Genomic DNA, 15,942 nt, shown 5'->3' on the forward strand with positions numbered 1-15,942 from the left:
TAATTTGATTTTTACCATGTTCGTAGCCGCAATCTTGTGGTAGCATGCGAGAAGGCAGTAATAGAATGGCATGTCTCCTGACAACTTTACGTCACTCAATAAAGCTCAGCTGATTGACTCACATTCATCATCATCATTTCAGCCACAGGACGTCCACCGCTGAACATAGGCCTCCCCCGATGATTTCCACATCATACAACAAACAACAATAAATATACCATCCCATACTGCATCTCATTTAACATCAGGTGCGATTGCGGTCATATACCTGCCTTGTTCTGCATAAAAATTAAATGTTCATAATAATCTGTTCGTTAACAAACCTTCACGGTCAAAGGAGTGCGCAATCCTAATCGCGCGTTGTTTCCCGTTAAAAACCAGTGGCCTAATTCGCGTACTCTTACAGTGAAGATCTCGCTGACGTTCAGAAGTCGTCCTATCGAAAAACAGTTCTAAATCCGTATTCACAAGGGTCATTTTGATAGAACGATTACTCGATAGGATCGCAACTCAGCTATTTGTTGTCATTGACGTTTTATTACGTCGTCCCATTGAAAAACAGTTCTAAATCTGTATTCATAAGGGTCATTTCGGTAGAACGATTACTAGATAGGATCGCATTTAGCGATTTGTTGTCGTTGAAGTTTTGTTACGTGAATAAGGCTACTGCTTGTGACGTTTGTGTCATGTCGCGATTTTTGCCGAGCTGAATAAAGTATTTTTTATCTTATCATAGTATACAATAGAGTGCATACTTGCTTGTAGAGGCGACGGACTCCGGTGAGTCCACCAGCACCAGCATGAGAGGCGCCAGGCAGTGCACGGCGTCTTGCGCGCGCGCCGCCGCTAGGGAACACAGCGCCGCCACGCCCGAGGAACAGATCTACAAGGAACTAAAGTCTGTTCGCCGAGAGTTGATAAAAAAAATTAAATATCAGAGGTTCTAAACTCATTATAAATTGCGGCCCGCTAATTATTTTTGTCGATATAATGAAAAAGTTGGTAGATTATTTGGCCTGGCCTTTTTTTTTTGGCCTGGATTCTCGGCTCGGTTACAATTTAATTTTGAACTACCATTTATAAGAATGTTCTAAAAATACCAATTATCTACCAAAATCTACTTAACAATTTCACACTACTAAATCATCGTTCTCTTTGCCTCAAATCTACCAAAAAAGTAGAAATCTACTAAAAGTGGTCACGCTGTGGCCGCCGCCGCCCGCCGGCCGGGGCGCTTGACGACAGCTGCGTGGCTCGTACCATGGTACTCAGTGCGCGTTGTGACAAACGACGCCCGCCATACAGAATGCGATAATTAAGCGACAGTCGCTATTGCAAGACATTTCATAATATTTATCAACTCTCGGCGAACAGACTTTAGTCAGTGTATACAATAGAGTGCATACTTGCTCGTAGAGGCGACGGACTCCGGCGAGTCCACCAGCACCAGCATGAGAGGCGCCAGGCAGTGCACGGCGTCTTGCGCGCGCGTTGCAGCTAGTGAACACAGCGCCGCCACGCCCGAGGAACAGATCTACAAGGAACTAAAGTCTGTTCGCCGAGAGTTGATAAAAAAAATTAAATATCAGAGGTTCTAAACTCATTATAAATTGCGGCCCGCTTATTATTTTTGTCGATATAATGAAAAAGTTGGTAGATTATTTGGCCTGGCCTTTTTTTTTGGCCTGGATTCTCGGCTCGGTTACAATTTAATTTTGAACTACCATTTATAAGAATGTTCTAAAAATACCAATTATCTACCAAAATCTACTAAACGATTTCGCACTACTAAATCATCGTTTTCTTTGCCTCAAATCTACCAAAAAAGTAGAAATCTACTAAAAGTGGTCACGCTGTGGCCGCCGCCGCCCGCCGGCCGGGGCGCTTGACGACAGCTGCGTGGCTCGTACCATGGTACTCAGTGCGCGTTGTGACAAACGACGCCCGCCATACAGAATGCGATAATTAAGCGACAGTCGCTATTGCAAGACATTTCATAATATTTATCAACTCTCGGCGAACAGACTTTAGTCAGTGTATACAATAGAGTGCATACTTGCTCGTGGAGGCGACGGACTCCGGCGAGTCCACCAGCACCAGCATGAGAGGCGCCAGGCAGTGCACGGCGTCCTGCGCGCGCGTCGCCGCTAGTGAACACAGCGCCGCCACGCCCGAGGAACAGATCTACAAAAAAAACAGCCAAATATACTATTTGACACCATTCCCCAATAATTCGAAATCACATCTTTTTTAAAAAGACACCTCATTTTGGTTATAAAAACTTGTCGGCGCCGGACACAGATGCTGCAAATTATTATTGATGATTAATAGTACCAATCTTAATATTATGTTATCTGTAGAAATCTGTAGAGCGGAAGGTTTGTGATTCCTAAACGTAACACCCGACTGATGCGCAGAAAAAGATAACTGTCAATCAGTTGTGTCATGTCAAGTGTGAGCAGGTGGCTGCGAGGTTATCTTTGAAAGTGTGTTGAGTTTGGTGGAACGTTAAATTGTAGGAAAAGTGATTGTCAACCATCCAAGATATTATCTCCTTGCCCGTTAACCCACGCCAATGGAGATTCCACCCCTAGAGTTCCTTCTGATAGAGACCCAGTGCCTTTATCAGAAGTGGGATTCGAAGGGCACTATTCAAAGGAGATAAATCTTTCAGCATGCACACCTACGCTACGCAACTCATCAAGTTTTACATGGAGGATGCTGGCTCAGACATTGAGAGTTGGTGCAGGTTGACGGAAATTATTGTGATTGACGTAAACTGGAAGGGCCTTTGTGAGTGAGTGAGTTGAGGGGGCCGGGCCAAGGGCGCCCGGGCCACCCTGTTGCCGTGGTTGAAGGGGCTGTTTACGCCCGGGCCACGCTGATGTAATGTTGGTTTCCTGGTCGCATGGCTGCATGCCTGGATCAGCAGTAGTAGTGGTGCGGTTTGAGGTAAATGGTTGAAGGAGCCTTGGCTTATGCCTTGCGCGTCGGGCCATGTTACCTAAACCCTGGTTTCCTAGTCGCATGGCTGCATGCCTGGATCAGCAGTAGTAGTGGTGCGGTTTGAGGTAAATGGTTGAAGGAGCCTTGGCTTAAGCCTTGCGCGTCGGGCCATGTTACCTAAACCCCGGTTTCCTGGTCGAAGGGGCCTCACGCCCGGGCCAGCTGTAATGTTTTGGTTTCCTGGTCGGGCTTCGCGCCCGGGCCAGCTGTAATGGTTTGGTTTCCTGATCCAGGGTCATCACGCCCTGATCAGCTGTATTTATTGTGATTCTACGATCTGATATTCGCACACTCTGTAGTCAGGAATGGACGAGCTGTGATAATGAGAAATTGAATGTTTACAGATGGACAAACCCTGGACTAAGCGCACGAGGCCGTGCGATAGTCAGGCTGGCCGTGTCGGCGCCGGACACAGATGCTGCAAATTATTATTGATGATTAATAGTACCAATCTTAATATTATGTTATCTGTAGAAATCTGTAGAGCGGAAGGTTTGTGATTCCTAAACGTAACACCCGACTGATGCGCAGAAAAAGATAACTGTCAATCAGTTGTGTCATGTCAAGTGTGAGCAGGTGGCTGCGAGGTTATCTTTGAAAGTGTGTTGAGTTTGGTGGAATGTTAAATTGTAGGAAAAGTGATTGTCAACCATCCAAGATATTATCTCCTTGCCCGTTAACTCACGCCAATGGAGATTCCACCCCTAGAGTTCCTTCTGATAGAGACCCAGTGCCTTTAAACTTATTAATTTAAATTACCGGTAAAGATTTTTGGTTGCATTGTAATGAGGGGTTTTCGCGATTGAAAAATCCGCCAGATGGCTATACGTAGACGGGAGGTCCAAATGCTGCATGATTGGTGGATTTTGACACATCTGTCAATGTCATGTCAAAAATACACTATATACACTATACGGAGGTATAAGAGGTCGTAATCAACGCCTTAAAGAACCGATCATCGAGGGGCGGGGCCTAGGGTTTCTTAATAAGTCTCACCAAAGGTATACAGTGTCCCCACGAGCTCTGCATCGATCAAATGCAGAGAGAGTGCACGTGCGATGCGAGCACAGCCACGAAAGTTATACGGCTCAGTTGAGGGGCGGGGCCTTAGCTTCCCTAGTACACTGCAATATCAGCGCGTAGGCCTTTGTGATTAGGTACGCCTTAAGGGGCGGAGCTTTAGCTTCTGTAGAACACTCAATCGATGCAATACCGCTTAAACAATAAACACCAGGCTTACGGTGTATTCAGTGTCTCCAAGAGCTCGTAATCAGCGCGTGCGCCTTAAAGAACTGGTCATACGGTTCAGGGTCGAGGGGCGGGGCCTCATCATCATCATTTCAGCCATAGGACGTCCACTGCTGAACATAGGCCTCCCCCAATGACTTCCACATCGCACGGATCGCACGGGCGGGGCCTAAGGTTCCTGAACAAGTCTCACCAAAGGTATACAGTGTCCCCACGAGCTCTGCATGAGCGCGTACGCCTTCGAGAACAAATCGTCCAGCTAAGGGTCGGGAGGCGAAGCATCCGAGCGCTTCCTAGCACGTAGCACGTGCGGTGCACGCAGGGGCGGGACCTAAGCTCCTTAACAAGTCTCACCAAAGGTATGCAGTGTCCCCACGAGCTCTGCATCAGCGCGCACGCCTTCGAGAACAGATCGTCCGGCTCGGGGTCGGGGGGCGGCGCCTCGGGCCGCAGCCCCCAGCACGCGCGGTGCAGGCGCAGCGCCCGCAGCGCCCGCCAACACCAGTCGTCGGGCTCGGCTGGCGCGAGGGATCGCACGTACGAGCACAGCAAACGCAACGTCCGCAGCGCGCGCCAGTATTATTCTTCTGGCTATGACGCAGAGTGCACGTGCGAGCACAGCCACGAAAGTTATACAGTTCAGTTGAGGGGCGGGGCCAACCCTTAGCTTCCCTAGTACACTGCAATACCGCATACCGAAATAAAGAACTGGTCATACGGTTCAGAGTCGAGGGGCGGGGCCTAAGGTTCCTTAACAAGTCTCACCAAAGGTATGCAGTGTCCCCACGAGCTCTGCATCAGCGCGCACGCCTTCGAGAACAGATCGTCCGGCTCGGGGTCGGGGGGCGGCGCCTCGGGCCGCAGCCCCCAGCACGCGCGGTGCAGGCGCAGCGCCCGCCATCAGACGCAGAGAGAGTGCACGTGCGAGCACAGACAAGAAAGTTATACGGCTCAACTGAGGGGCGGGGCCTTAGCTTCCCTAAAGCCCGGTCTGTGAGCACGTAGAATTTTGTCCAACGACCCCGAGCTACCCATCCTTATCGCTCGCGCGTAAATATATTGCTGTCGCGACTGTGCGACGGCGCCCGCAGCAAGTGTTCGAGCGCGACAGCAACATAATTACGCGCGAGCGATAAGGATGGGTAGCTAGTGGTCATTGGACAAATTTCTACGTGCTCACAGACCAGACTATAGTACACTGCAATATCAGCGCGTAGGCCTTTGTGATTAGGTACGCCTTAAGGGGCGGAGCTTTAGCTTCTGTAGAACACTCAATCGACGCAACACTGCTTAAACAATAAACGCCAGGCTCACCAGAGGTATTCAGTGCCTCCAAAAGGTCGTAATCAGCGCGAACGCCGGTTCAGAGTCGAGGGGCGGGGCCTAAGCTTCCTTAACAAGTCTCACCAAAGGTATGCAGTGTCCCCACGAGCTCTGCATCAGCGCGTACGCCTTCGAGAACAGATCATCTGGCTCGGGGTCGGGGGGCGGCGCCTCGGGCCGCAGCCCCCAGCACGCGCGGTGCAGGCGCAGCGCCCGCAGCGCCCGCCAACACCAGTCATCGGGCTCGGCGGGCGCGAGGGATCACACGTGCGAGCACGACACGTAAGTCATACCATTCAGAGTCGACCGGCGGAGCCTTAGCTTTCTTAATGAATACATTCAAATAAACATCAGTTTCAGCAAAGGTATAGTGTCCCCACGAGCTCTCCATCAGCGCGTACGCCTATACCGTATTAATGCAATACCGCCTAAACAACAGGCTTACGGTACGCATTGGAGATCAGGTGCGCCTTTGAGGGGCAGGGCCTTAGCTTGCGCAGAGCACTCAATCAATGCAATACCGCTTAAACAATAAACGCCAGGTTTACCAGAGGTATACACTATACGGTGCCTCCAAGCGGTCGTAATCAACGCCTTAAAGAACCTGTCATCGAGGGGCGGGGCCTAAGCTTCCTTAACAAGTCTCACCAAAGGTATACAGTGTCCCCACGAGCTCTGCATGAGCGCGTACGCCTTCGAGAACAGATCGTCGGGCTCCGGGTCGGGGGACGGCGCCTCGGGCCGCAGCCCCCAGCACGCGCGGTGCAGGCGCAGCGCCCGCAGCGCCCGCCAACACCAGTCGTCGGGCTCGGCTGGCGCGAGGGATCGCACGTGCGAGCACAGCCAGCCGCCCAGCCCTAGCTGCGCGTCTAAGGATATTCCGCTGCAAGGAAACAATTATAAAATAAAAGAACTGGCCGATAGTATATGCATAAATAAATATGTGCACGTGATTATACAACGTGTCCCAAAATTCAACGATAAGCCGGCGTCGTAGGGACATGATCATGACTACTTTAGGAAAAATAAGAAAAAAAATCTATCTTAATTATTTTTAAGTTACATAATAAATTATGAAATTCTTCGAAAATTGACACCCTTTATTTCCCTCCGATTTCATAGTATTGTGTAACTAAAAAAATAATTAAGATTTTTTTTTCTTATTTTTCCTAAAGTAGTCATGACTATGTCCACCCTACTGTTGAATTTTGGGACACGTTGTAGCTTAACCGACTCAGTGCCTCGGGTGCGGAAGGGGACGTTGACATAAAATATTATCGTTTGTGTGGGAGCAGTTAGCTAGAGACCTTTGGCTTAATTATTTATTTTTTAATTGTGTATAATACTGTATCTCATGTTGATAGCCCAATAAAATAAATAAATAAATGACTTGACAGAGCATACAAATCTGAAGTCTCGCTAACGTTTGACCGTCACAAAAACACCCTCCCGTGCCCATATCTCAGGCGCTGAGTCAGTTAAACACTAGACCTACAACTGTCATTCTGTTCACTTCAATGATAGAGTAAGCGAATACTCTTGATAAATAGTACAATAGACAGCTCTACAGACACACACTACGGGTGCGGTTCAGCACCTATTGCAACTTTTCACCCCAATAGTTAAAACATGTGTAGGAGTGGCGCCAAGAACTCTACTATCCCCTTTACGATTCGGTCAGCCCCAAACTTACGCACCGCTGCTTTTAGTAAAATCGAAAATCTGATTTCAAAAACGCTCTCGATATCGAGAACAAGTCTAGCTTCTCCACTGTAAAACGGATCTTACGTGTGCGGCGTATAGTCGAGATTCAATAACAGCGCCGGCAGCAGATGAGGGCAGCGTTGGGACCAGTCGAACGCTACGTCATACGCCTCGTGCGGCTGAGGGCGCCAGCGGTCTACGGCAAGGCACGATATCGACGACGGCTCTAGCTTCTCCACTGCAAAGTTTTATAAACATCGTAAAGCAACTTTTAATCTTATATTACCGGTTATAGTTATTTCTAGAATGTTCGTGATAGGGGCTTGTTGTTGGTGGTAAGGCTAGTCTAAGTCAGCCTGGCTAGCTACCATTATCTTACCTAAGTCTGTCGCCATAACAACAATGTTAACAGCATTGTTGTGTTCCGGCAGTTAGAGGTAAGATAGCCAGTTCCTCTGTGGTTGAGGATTCCGGGTGAAGCTCGCTTCTACCTTTGGGCTGATCATCGCCAATTGGGTATTTGACACTAACAATCTATTGATTAATGAATTTCTTTTTAAAACTAAACGAGATTCTTCCATAGATTTTGTATGGCAACACTAGCCTGTGACGTCACTATTTTATAAACTCAAACTACTTTTTTCAATTGCATGCAACCAAAAATTTTAACATGTACAGGTAATTTAAAATAAGTTAAGTTTTCAAGACCAGAATGAAGTGTCTTTAAAAAGTTGTATCTTAGAATTATTTGGGAATGATGTCAAATACTGAATAATAATTACCTTGGCTGGTATCGGCGACGTGACGTAGCGCGACTTCGTACAAGTGTGGGTGCGCTTGCAGCAGTGACGGCAGAGCGTCCCGCGCCGCCTGTCTGCACGCGCCTTTACAGCTCGCCGTGTTGCGCCGGACGCCCGTCTGGTGAGTATGTTTCCTATTTATAGTCCTACCACAGAATAATAATAAGTACTACATACAGAAGGTTTTCTTCGCGAAGGTATTTAAAAAATGTACGCTCAATGTCGTTAATAATATGGTGTAACTTAGCTTGTCTCAAGAGTCAAGCACCATTTTGTTGACAAACGTCAGTGATCGGTACTGCGCCGAAGCCATAGGGCTGACTTAGGTAAAATGATGTGTGACGTGAGGTGCCAAACTGCGCAAAATGGCGGAGGAAATACAATAAGCATGAATTATATTTTGTGTTTCTATTATTACTGCACAGTATTAATTACAGCACCGTTTTCACATACATAGTTTATTGTCTTTACAATGCAAATGGGTGAAGAATACACGTGCGTGCGTCAATGCACGTTCTTGAGTGTCCGGCCGATTAAATATCCCAGTAGGTGCCATCTCGCGTGTTTTGTTTTCGATGCAAATTCGCGGAGATGAACAGGAACAGGACCTGGTTCTAGCGCTTAACCAGGCCTGTTCATCTCCGCGAGTTTACATCGAAAACAAAACACGCACGATGACCCACCTACAGAATACTATTCGACAAGGCCTCACATACGAGCGAACATTGACTCACGCACACGTATTCTTGTGTATGATGGAAGAAAATAAAGAAAATAGTGTACTAAATACTGTGCAGTATTTAACTGCCTAAATAATTATAAAAACACAGAATGTACTTTTTTAAGTTGCCTCAAGACACTGAGAGGTAAATAAGTAGGTATATTATTCATGATAATTCATGCTAAATCATGTATTTCCTCCGCCATTTTCCGCAGTTTGGTACCTCACGTCACATAATTTTACCGAAGTGAGCCCTATAGCTTCGGCGCAGTGCCGATCACTGACGTTTGTCAACAAAATGGTGCTTGACTCTTGAGACAGGCTAAATTACACCATATTGTTAATGACATTGAGCATACATTTTTTTAAATACCTTCGCTAAGTAAAACTTCTGTACGTAGTACTTATTATTATTCTGTGGCTTAACTGAGTCAGTGCCTGACCTGAGGTATGGGAGCGGCACGGGAGCGATGACATTGACATATTATGACGTGACAGAGCATATAAATCTGAAGTCTTGTTAAGTTTCACGTCTCAAAAACACCGTCCCGTGCCGCTCCCACAGCACCGCTCTACTACCGCATGGATCTGAAGCAGTTGTAGGGTTGCATGAATAAACAATTTGAATTTGATCTAATAAATTAATAAGCAATTTTAACACGTCCTGTCAAGCTGTCCGGCAGGTATAGCGCCTTCACGCGGCCCGGCTTCGCTCCTGGTACGGGGGCACCAGTCTCTACCAGTACACACCTGGAACAGGAACTCCAGCACGAGCCGGGCCAGGTCCAGGTCCTGCCGCCTGCCGCCGGCCGCGCTGGCGACCGCTACCACGCGCGCGCCGCACTCCAGCGCCGGCAGGGCCAGCGATAGCGACTCCACGCGGACCGGCTTCGCTCCTGGTACGGGGGCACTAGTCTCTACCAGTACACACCTGGAACAGGAACTGCAGCACGAGCCGGGCCAGGTCCAGGTCCTGCCGCCTGCCGCCGGCCGCGCTGGCGACCGCTACCACGCGCGCGCCGCACTCCAGCGCCGGCAGGGCCAGCGATAGCGACTCCACGCGGCCCGGCTTCGCTCCTGGTACGGGGGCACTAGTCTCTACCAGTACACACCTGGAACAGGAACTGCAGCACGAGCCGGGCCAGGTCCAGGTCCTGCCGCCTGCCGCCGGCCGCGCTGGCGACCGCTACCACGCGCGCGCCGCACTCCAGCGCCGGCAGGGCCAGCGATAGCGACTCCACGCGGCCCGGCTTCGCTCCTGGTACGGGGGCACTAGTCTCTACCAGTACACACCTGGAACAGGAACTGCAGCACGAGCCGGGCCAGGTCCAGGTCCTGCCGCCTGCCGCCGGCCGCGCTGGCGACCGCTACCACGCGCGCGCCGCACTCCAGCGCCGGCAGGGCCAGCGATAGCGACTCCACGCGGCCCGGCTTCGCTCCTGGTACGGGGGCACTAGTCTCTACCAGTACACACCTGGAACAGGAACTGCAGCACGAGCCGGGCCAGGTCCAGGTCCTGCCGCCTGCCGCCGGCCGCGCTGGCGACCGCTACCACGCGCGCGCCGCACTCCAGCGCCGGCAGGGCCAGCGATAGCGACTCCACGCGGACCGGCTTCGCTCCTGGTACGGGGGCAATTCAAAACTATTATGGAGGGTTTACAATGAGGGTTTTCGCGATTGAAAAATCCGCCAGATGGCAATACGTACACGTGAGGTCCAAATGCTGCATGATTGGTGGATTTTGACATATCTGTCAATGTCATGTCAAAAATAACCAATCATGCAGCATTTGGACCTCACCTCTACGTATTGCCATCTGGCGGATTTTTCAATCGCGAAAACCCTCATGGGCGGGTTCACCGCGCGTAGAATTAAATTTTACAACTTTAAAACTTTTGCAAAAACGTATCATGTCTTGAAACTGAGAACTTGACTCACATATTTTTCTCAGTTTCATTATAGGTTTTATAACCTATTTTTGCCCGCGGCTTCACCCGCGTGAAATTTAGTGTCACAGATCGGTATAAATTATAGCCTATATGTTAATCTGGGTTACAAAAATTAAAACTGTAAAGTTTCAACAAAATCCGTTCAGTACTTTTAGCGTGAAAGAGTAACAAACATCCACACACTTTCGCTTTTATAATATTAGTAGGATATACTTTGAAATCTGCCCAATGACAGACATCCAACTGTCCATTTGTAGGTACTTAATTTTTAAGAATGAGCAATCTGTGTTTACCTCAAAAGTAAACTTGGGTGTCATATTTTATTCTGCTCCTAAACCGCCATAAATCCTACACCTCAGAAAATCAGAACACCAAAGCGACAACATAAAACAACTCAAACCCTATTACTGTATACTGCGAATATCTTGTGTTTTGCTGTTGAGTGTTGGTGTATCTTTATTAATAAAACAAAGTAAACTCACCATGCAAGTTGTCAATATGCGCGCTGCAGTAGTCCCTAGCAGCATGCCACGACAGTAGCGAGGCCGGTAGTCGGTGGGCGTCACTCGGGGGCATTATGTCCAGCCCGGCCACAAACGCCGCTTCTAACTCCGCTTGTATTGGCACCTCGAGTTCTTTGTGCCTGGAAGACATCGTATAAGTTAAACCAGGCCTGTTCATCTCCGCGAGTTTACATCGAAAACAAAACAAGCACTATGGCACCCTACAGGATTACTATTCGACAAGGCCTCACATACGAGCGAGCATTGACTCACGCACGCGTATTCTTGTGTATGATGGAAGAAAATAAAGAAAATGGTGAACTAAATACTGTGCAGTATTTAACTGCCTAAATAACAATAAAAACACAGAATGTACTTTTTTAAGTTGCCTCAAGACACTGATAGATAAATAAGTGGTTAATATTATTCATTATTCATGATAATTCATGCTTAATCATGTATTTCCTCCGCCATTTTCTGCACTTTGGCACCTCACGTCACACATCATTTTACCGAAGTCAGTCCTGTGGCTTCGGCGCAGTACCGATCACTGAAGTTTGTTGTCAACAAAATGGTACTTGACTCTTGAGACAAGCTAAATTGCACCATATTGTTAATGACATTGAGCATACATTTTTTTAAATACCTTCGCGAAGTAAACCTTCTGTACGTAGTACTTATTATTATTCTGTGGTTAAACATTCATAGAGGCTAGAGCTATCGGTATACAAAAGTCACGTTCCATATCGACGCTTTAGAGTGAAAACCGCTCATAGTCTTTTTCACCTAAGATGATCAGTATGACGATTCGAGTTTGAAAGTTATAGAGATGTTCCCGCTGAAAATCAGTGTTGGAACATCCTAACAACGTGTCCCGATTAAAAATAAACGGGCGCCTTTGTATCACAATTTTTTCTTTTATTTTATTCTTTTTAATTTTTACGTTCTCTGTCGGCCGTATTCACAAACATTACTATGAGGTCTCACAGTGCGCGTGGACGCACAGGGTGACACACGAACTAATCACAGAGCTCTATTCAACGCTATGCGTTCGATTTTCGGCTTCTCTTAAGCAAGCATCGTTTGTGAATACGGGTGTGTGTGTGTATAATAAAGTATTTTTATTATTAAAATAGTAAGACACGGGTCTTAACGCGACCTTTATTAATGAGTTACATTATGTACTCACGGCTTGACGTTTCGGCTCGGTCAAGCCGTGAGTACATAATGTAACTCATTAAAAAACGTCGCGTTAAGAACCCGTGTCTTAATATTTTAGTTGAAATGGAACGCGAAAGTTTCATCATCGTCATCAACAGCCCTTTACAGTCCACTGCTGGACTATAAGCCTCCTCCACTATAGTGGAAGGGTTTTGCCATAATCCCCACGCTTGGCAGGCGGGTTGGAGATCGCAGTTTAAAAGATTGATGTTTTTCAGAGAGCGCTGCTGCCCGTTCTCTGTTTGATGTGTAGTCCCTAAGTCGCCTCTTACGACATCCGTGGGAAGAGTAGGGGTTGGTGACAAATGTATTCTACTCTGCCGTCACGACACGGCTTCGTCCGTCACCACGCGAAAGTTTAAAATCTACATTTTTATTACCTTTCTTCTTCTTTTTTGATGATGTTGGCAATACACGTCGAGGTCGACTTGATTTGTGCCATTTTCAAGTATATAAGTGATACGAGTTACAAAATGAGATCAAGTAATGATATAATGAAGGATGATAGATGATACGTCTTCCCACCCTTTGAGTCTCAGTAAAGTTGTGGTGCTTTACTGAGACCTCCTATGGACAACTTGAGAGAACCAGAAGAATCACGATGCACTGTTTTCCTTCACTTGCCCATACCCATGCACGTTCACGGACACTCAATGGTTAATCGTCGTCGTCGTCGTTTCAGCCGAAAGACGTCCACTGCTGGACAAAGGCCTCCAACAAGGATTTCTCTCCATGTGGGGATTTGCCTTAATCGCCACGCTTGGCCGGCGGGTTGGCGATCGCAGTTTTTTATAAGGTTTCGCACGCAGACGCTGCTGCCCGTCCGGTGCTGCAGGGATTTTGTCGCCTCTTACGACACGCCTCCTGTTGGCGGTGGGGAAGAGTATTCTTTATGGCCGTCCCCACACGGCACAACAATCAATGGTTAATAATCCACCATTATTACACATTAATAGTCGCCCACACACGAATTTGAGGAAATAAAACAAAACCGCTAACATGACGCTTCAGATTCCCGCCAAGAAGTTCATATTTTTATTATTATTACTGACCAGTTTCCCTCGTGCACGGCCGCGAGCGCGCGTAGCACGCACAGCGCCACGTGACGCAGAGCGCGCCGCAGCCGCGCGTAGTGCGCGTGAGCACGCGCCGCGCGACACAGCACGTCTAGAAGCGCGCGCGCACCGCAACACGCGCGGAGCACGTCGCGCCCGCCCGCCGCGTTGCCCCACTGCCACTCGCGCGACTGGCTGATGTCCTGCGGATGTGTATACGTGAGTATAGTTATTAAATGCAGTAGGTAGTGTAGCTAAATGAAAGTTCAAAGTTTAACATCTGATTGAATTTCTTGTTTCCACCCTGTATAATCCGGCTGTATCTCCAGGTCACCTAGACCCATTCCATAGCAGCTGTAATAGACATTTAGGTACATACATTTACCAATTTTGGTGATAAATAGGCATTTTGTATTAGTTTTTGTATAACGCCTGAACAAAAACAAAGGGTATAGTCCAGTCAAATTAGACATGAACCCTGCAATAATTCGCATACAGCTGAAAATTGGTATGAATGTTCGGAGCACCATTATGAATTAACTGTGAAAAGTCCCCATCGATCCGACGTGTGCTAAAAAAAAAATTCAAGGTCAAACTTAAAAAATACGGGTTTTTGAGATTTTCAGCCAAACGGTAAGTTTTATTACAAAAATATGTATGACAAGGTTTAATACCATACAATTATCTATCAAAATTGTCTATACACTTTCTCCTAAGAGTCAGCGTTTCTGAGATTCGATGATCCGAAGAGTCAAAAAAGTGTTTTCTTCATAACGGTCTTACACATAAATCCAATGTGATATCGCCTCGTGCCACGACTCAGCATTGTATCATGATGTGTTGTCGACGTCGAATATAAAATGATCAACCTCAATGTCGTCTGTCATCTTTAATTATCGAAAAATGGGTGCAACTTTGACGAAAGACTGCACAGTGAGTTTCTAAGATACGAAGTTTTCGTGTCTATTATGTTTAAGAGCTCTTATATGCACACGTCACTACTCTACTTGTAACTCTATGGTCACTCTTTTAGCCCGGTCAAGTCAGAAAATCCAGGTTATAATAATTCGCATAGAGCTGAAAATTTGTGTGATTGTTGAGAACACCATCTTTAATGAAATTTCAAAAGTCCCCAGCGATCCGTCATTTGAAAAAAAAATTTACGAAGTCCAAGTTTTTTGCATTTTTCCGCCAAACAGTAAACTTATCATAAGAAATGATAAAAAATAGTAGTAGATCATAAAATTATCTATTAAAATTGTCTTTGCCCCTTTTTCCTAAGAGTCACCGTTTATGTGGTAACGATGCAAAAAGTTGGAGAATTCGCATTCTGTTAACTACTCCAAAAGTCCACAACTTCAACTCTATTAAAATAGTTTTGAATTGAACAGGATAACAAATACATCTTAAAAAAGGCCTACTGGGGAAACCTGGTAAAAAAAATGCGTCAAATAACCCTCATAGGTGTTGTGGAAACATGTGCATATAACGAGAACATCAAAACTAACTTTTTGAATCGTTCTACCTCATAATCGGTGACTCTTAGGAAAAAGGGGGTAAAGACAATTTTAATAGATAATTTTATGATCTACTATTATTTCTTATCTATTTTTATAATAAGTTTACTACTTGGCCAAAAAATTCAAAAAACTTGGGACTTCGAAAACTTTTTTTTTAAATGACGGGTCGTCGGGGACTTTTGACATTTCATTTAGGATGGTGTTCTTAACATTCACACAAATTTTCAGCTCTATGTGAATTATTATAACCTGGACTGTCTAACTTGGTCGGGCTAAAAGAGTGACCATAGAGTTACAAGTAGAGTAGTGACGTGTGCATATAAGAGCTCTTAAACATAATAGACACGAAAACTTCGTATCTTAGAAACTCACTGTGCAGTCTTTCGTCAAAGTTGCACCCATTTTTCGATAATTAAAGATGACAGACGACATTGAGGTTGATCATTTTATATTCGACGTCGACAACACATCATGATACAATGCTGAGTCGTGGCACGAGGAGATATCACATTGGATTTATGTGTAAGACCGTTATGAAGAAAACACTTTTTTGACTCTTCGGATCATCGAATCTCAGAAACGCTGACTCTTAGGAGAAAGTGTATAGACAATTTTGATAGATAATTGTATGGTCTTAAACCTTGTCATAAATATTTTTGTGATAAAACTTACCGTTTGGCTGAAAATCTCAAAAACCCGTGTTTTTTAAGTTTGACCTTGAATTTTTTTTTTAGCACACGTCGGATCGATGGGGACTTTTCACAGTTAATTCATAATGGTGCTCCGAACATTCATACCAATTTTCAGCTGTATGCGAATTATTGCAGGGTTCATGTCTAATTTGACTAGACTAGTAATATTTTGGTGTTATACATAGATTTCGAATATAAAA

General features: G+C 46.3%; 2 protein-coding genes across 2 annotated transcripts in view; both read right to left on the reverse strand.

The window, feature by feature from the left end:
• Positions 1-5,155, reverse strand: part of LOC135076720 (uncharacterized) — a 36,048-nt gene extending 30,893 nt beyond the window's left edge. Inside the window, exons 1-4 of the mRNA XM_063971141.1 lie at positions 5,020-5,155; positions 4,609-4,772; positions 4,448-4,513; positions 2,057-2,184 (exon numbers count right to left, since the gene is read on the reverse strand). Coding sequence (XP_063827211.1) covers positions 2,057-2,184; positions 4,448-4,513; positions 4,609-4,772; positions 5,020-5,155 — 494 coding nt within the window. The remainder of the gene's footprint in view (positions 1-2,056; positions 2,185-4,447; positions 4,514-4,608; positions 4,773-5,019) is intronic.
• A 987-nt stretch (positions 5,156-6,142) lies between these two features.
• LOC135076585 (uncharacterized) lies at positions 6,143-13,673 on the reverse strand. Its single transcript, XM_063971014.1, has 6 exons — positions 13,528-13,673; positions 11,234-11,394; positions 9,553-9,698; positions 8,064-8,199; positions 7,366-7,519; positions 6,143-6,460 (listed from the first exon to the last, which is right to left on the reverse strand). The coding sequence occupies exons 2-6, from the start codon at positions 11,325-11,327 to the stop codon at positions 6,202-6,204; spliced, it is 789 nt and encodes a 262-aa protein (XP_063827084.1). The 5' UTR covers positions 11,328-11,394; positions 13,528-13,673; the 3' UTR covers positions 6,143-6,201.
• Positions 13,674-15,942: the final 2,269 nt, after the last annotated feature.

The sequence above is a fragment of the Ostrinia nubilalis genome, chromosome 12 (genome assembly GCF_963855985.1).
Source record: "Ostrinia nubilalis chromosome 12, ilOstNubi1.1, whole genome shotgun sequence".
Taxonomy (NCBI): Eukaryota; Metazoa; Arthropoda; class Insecta; order Lepidoptera; family Crambidae; genus Ostrinia; species Ostrinia nubilalis.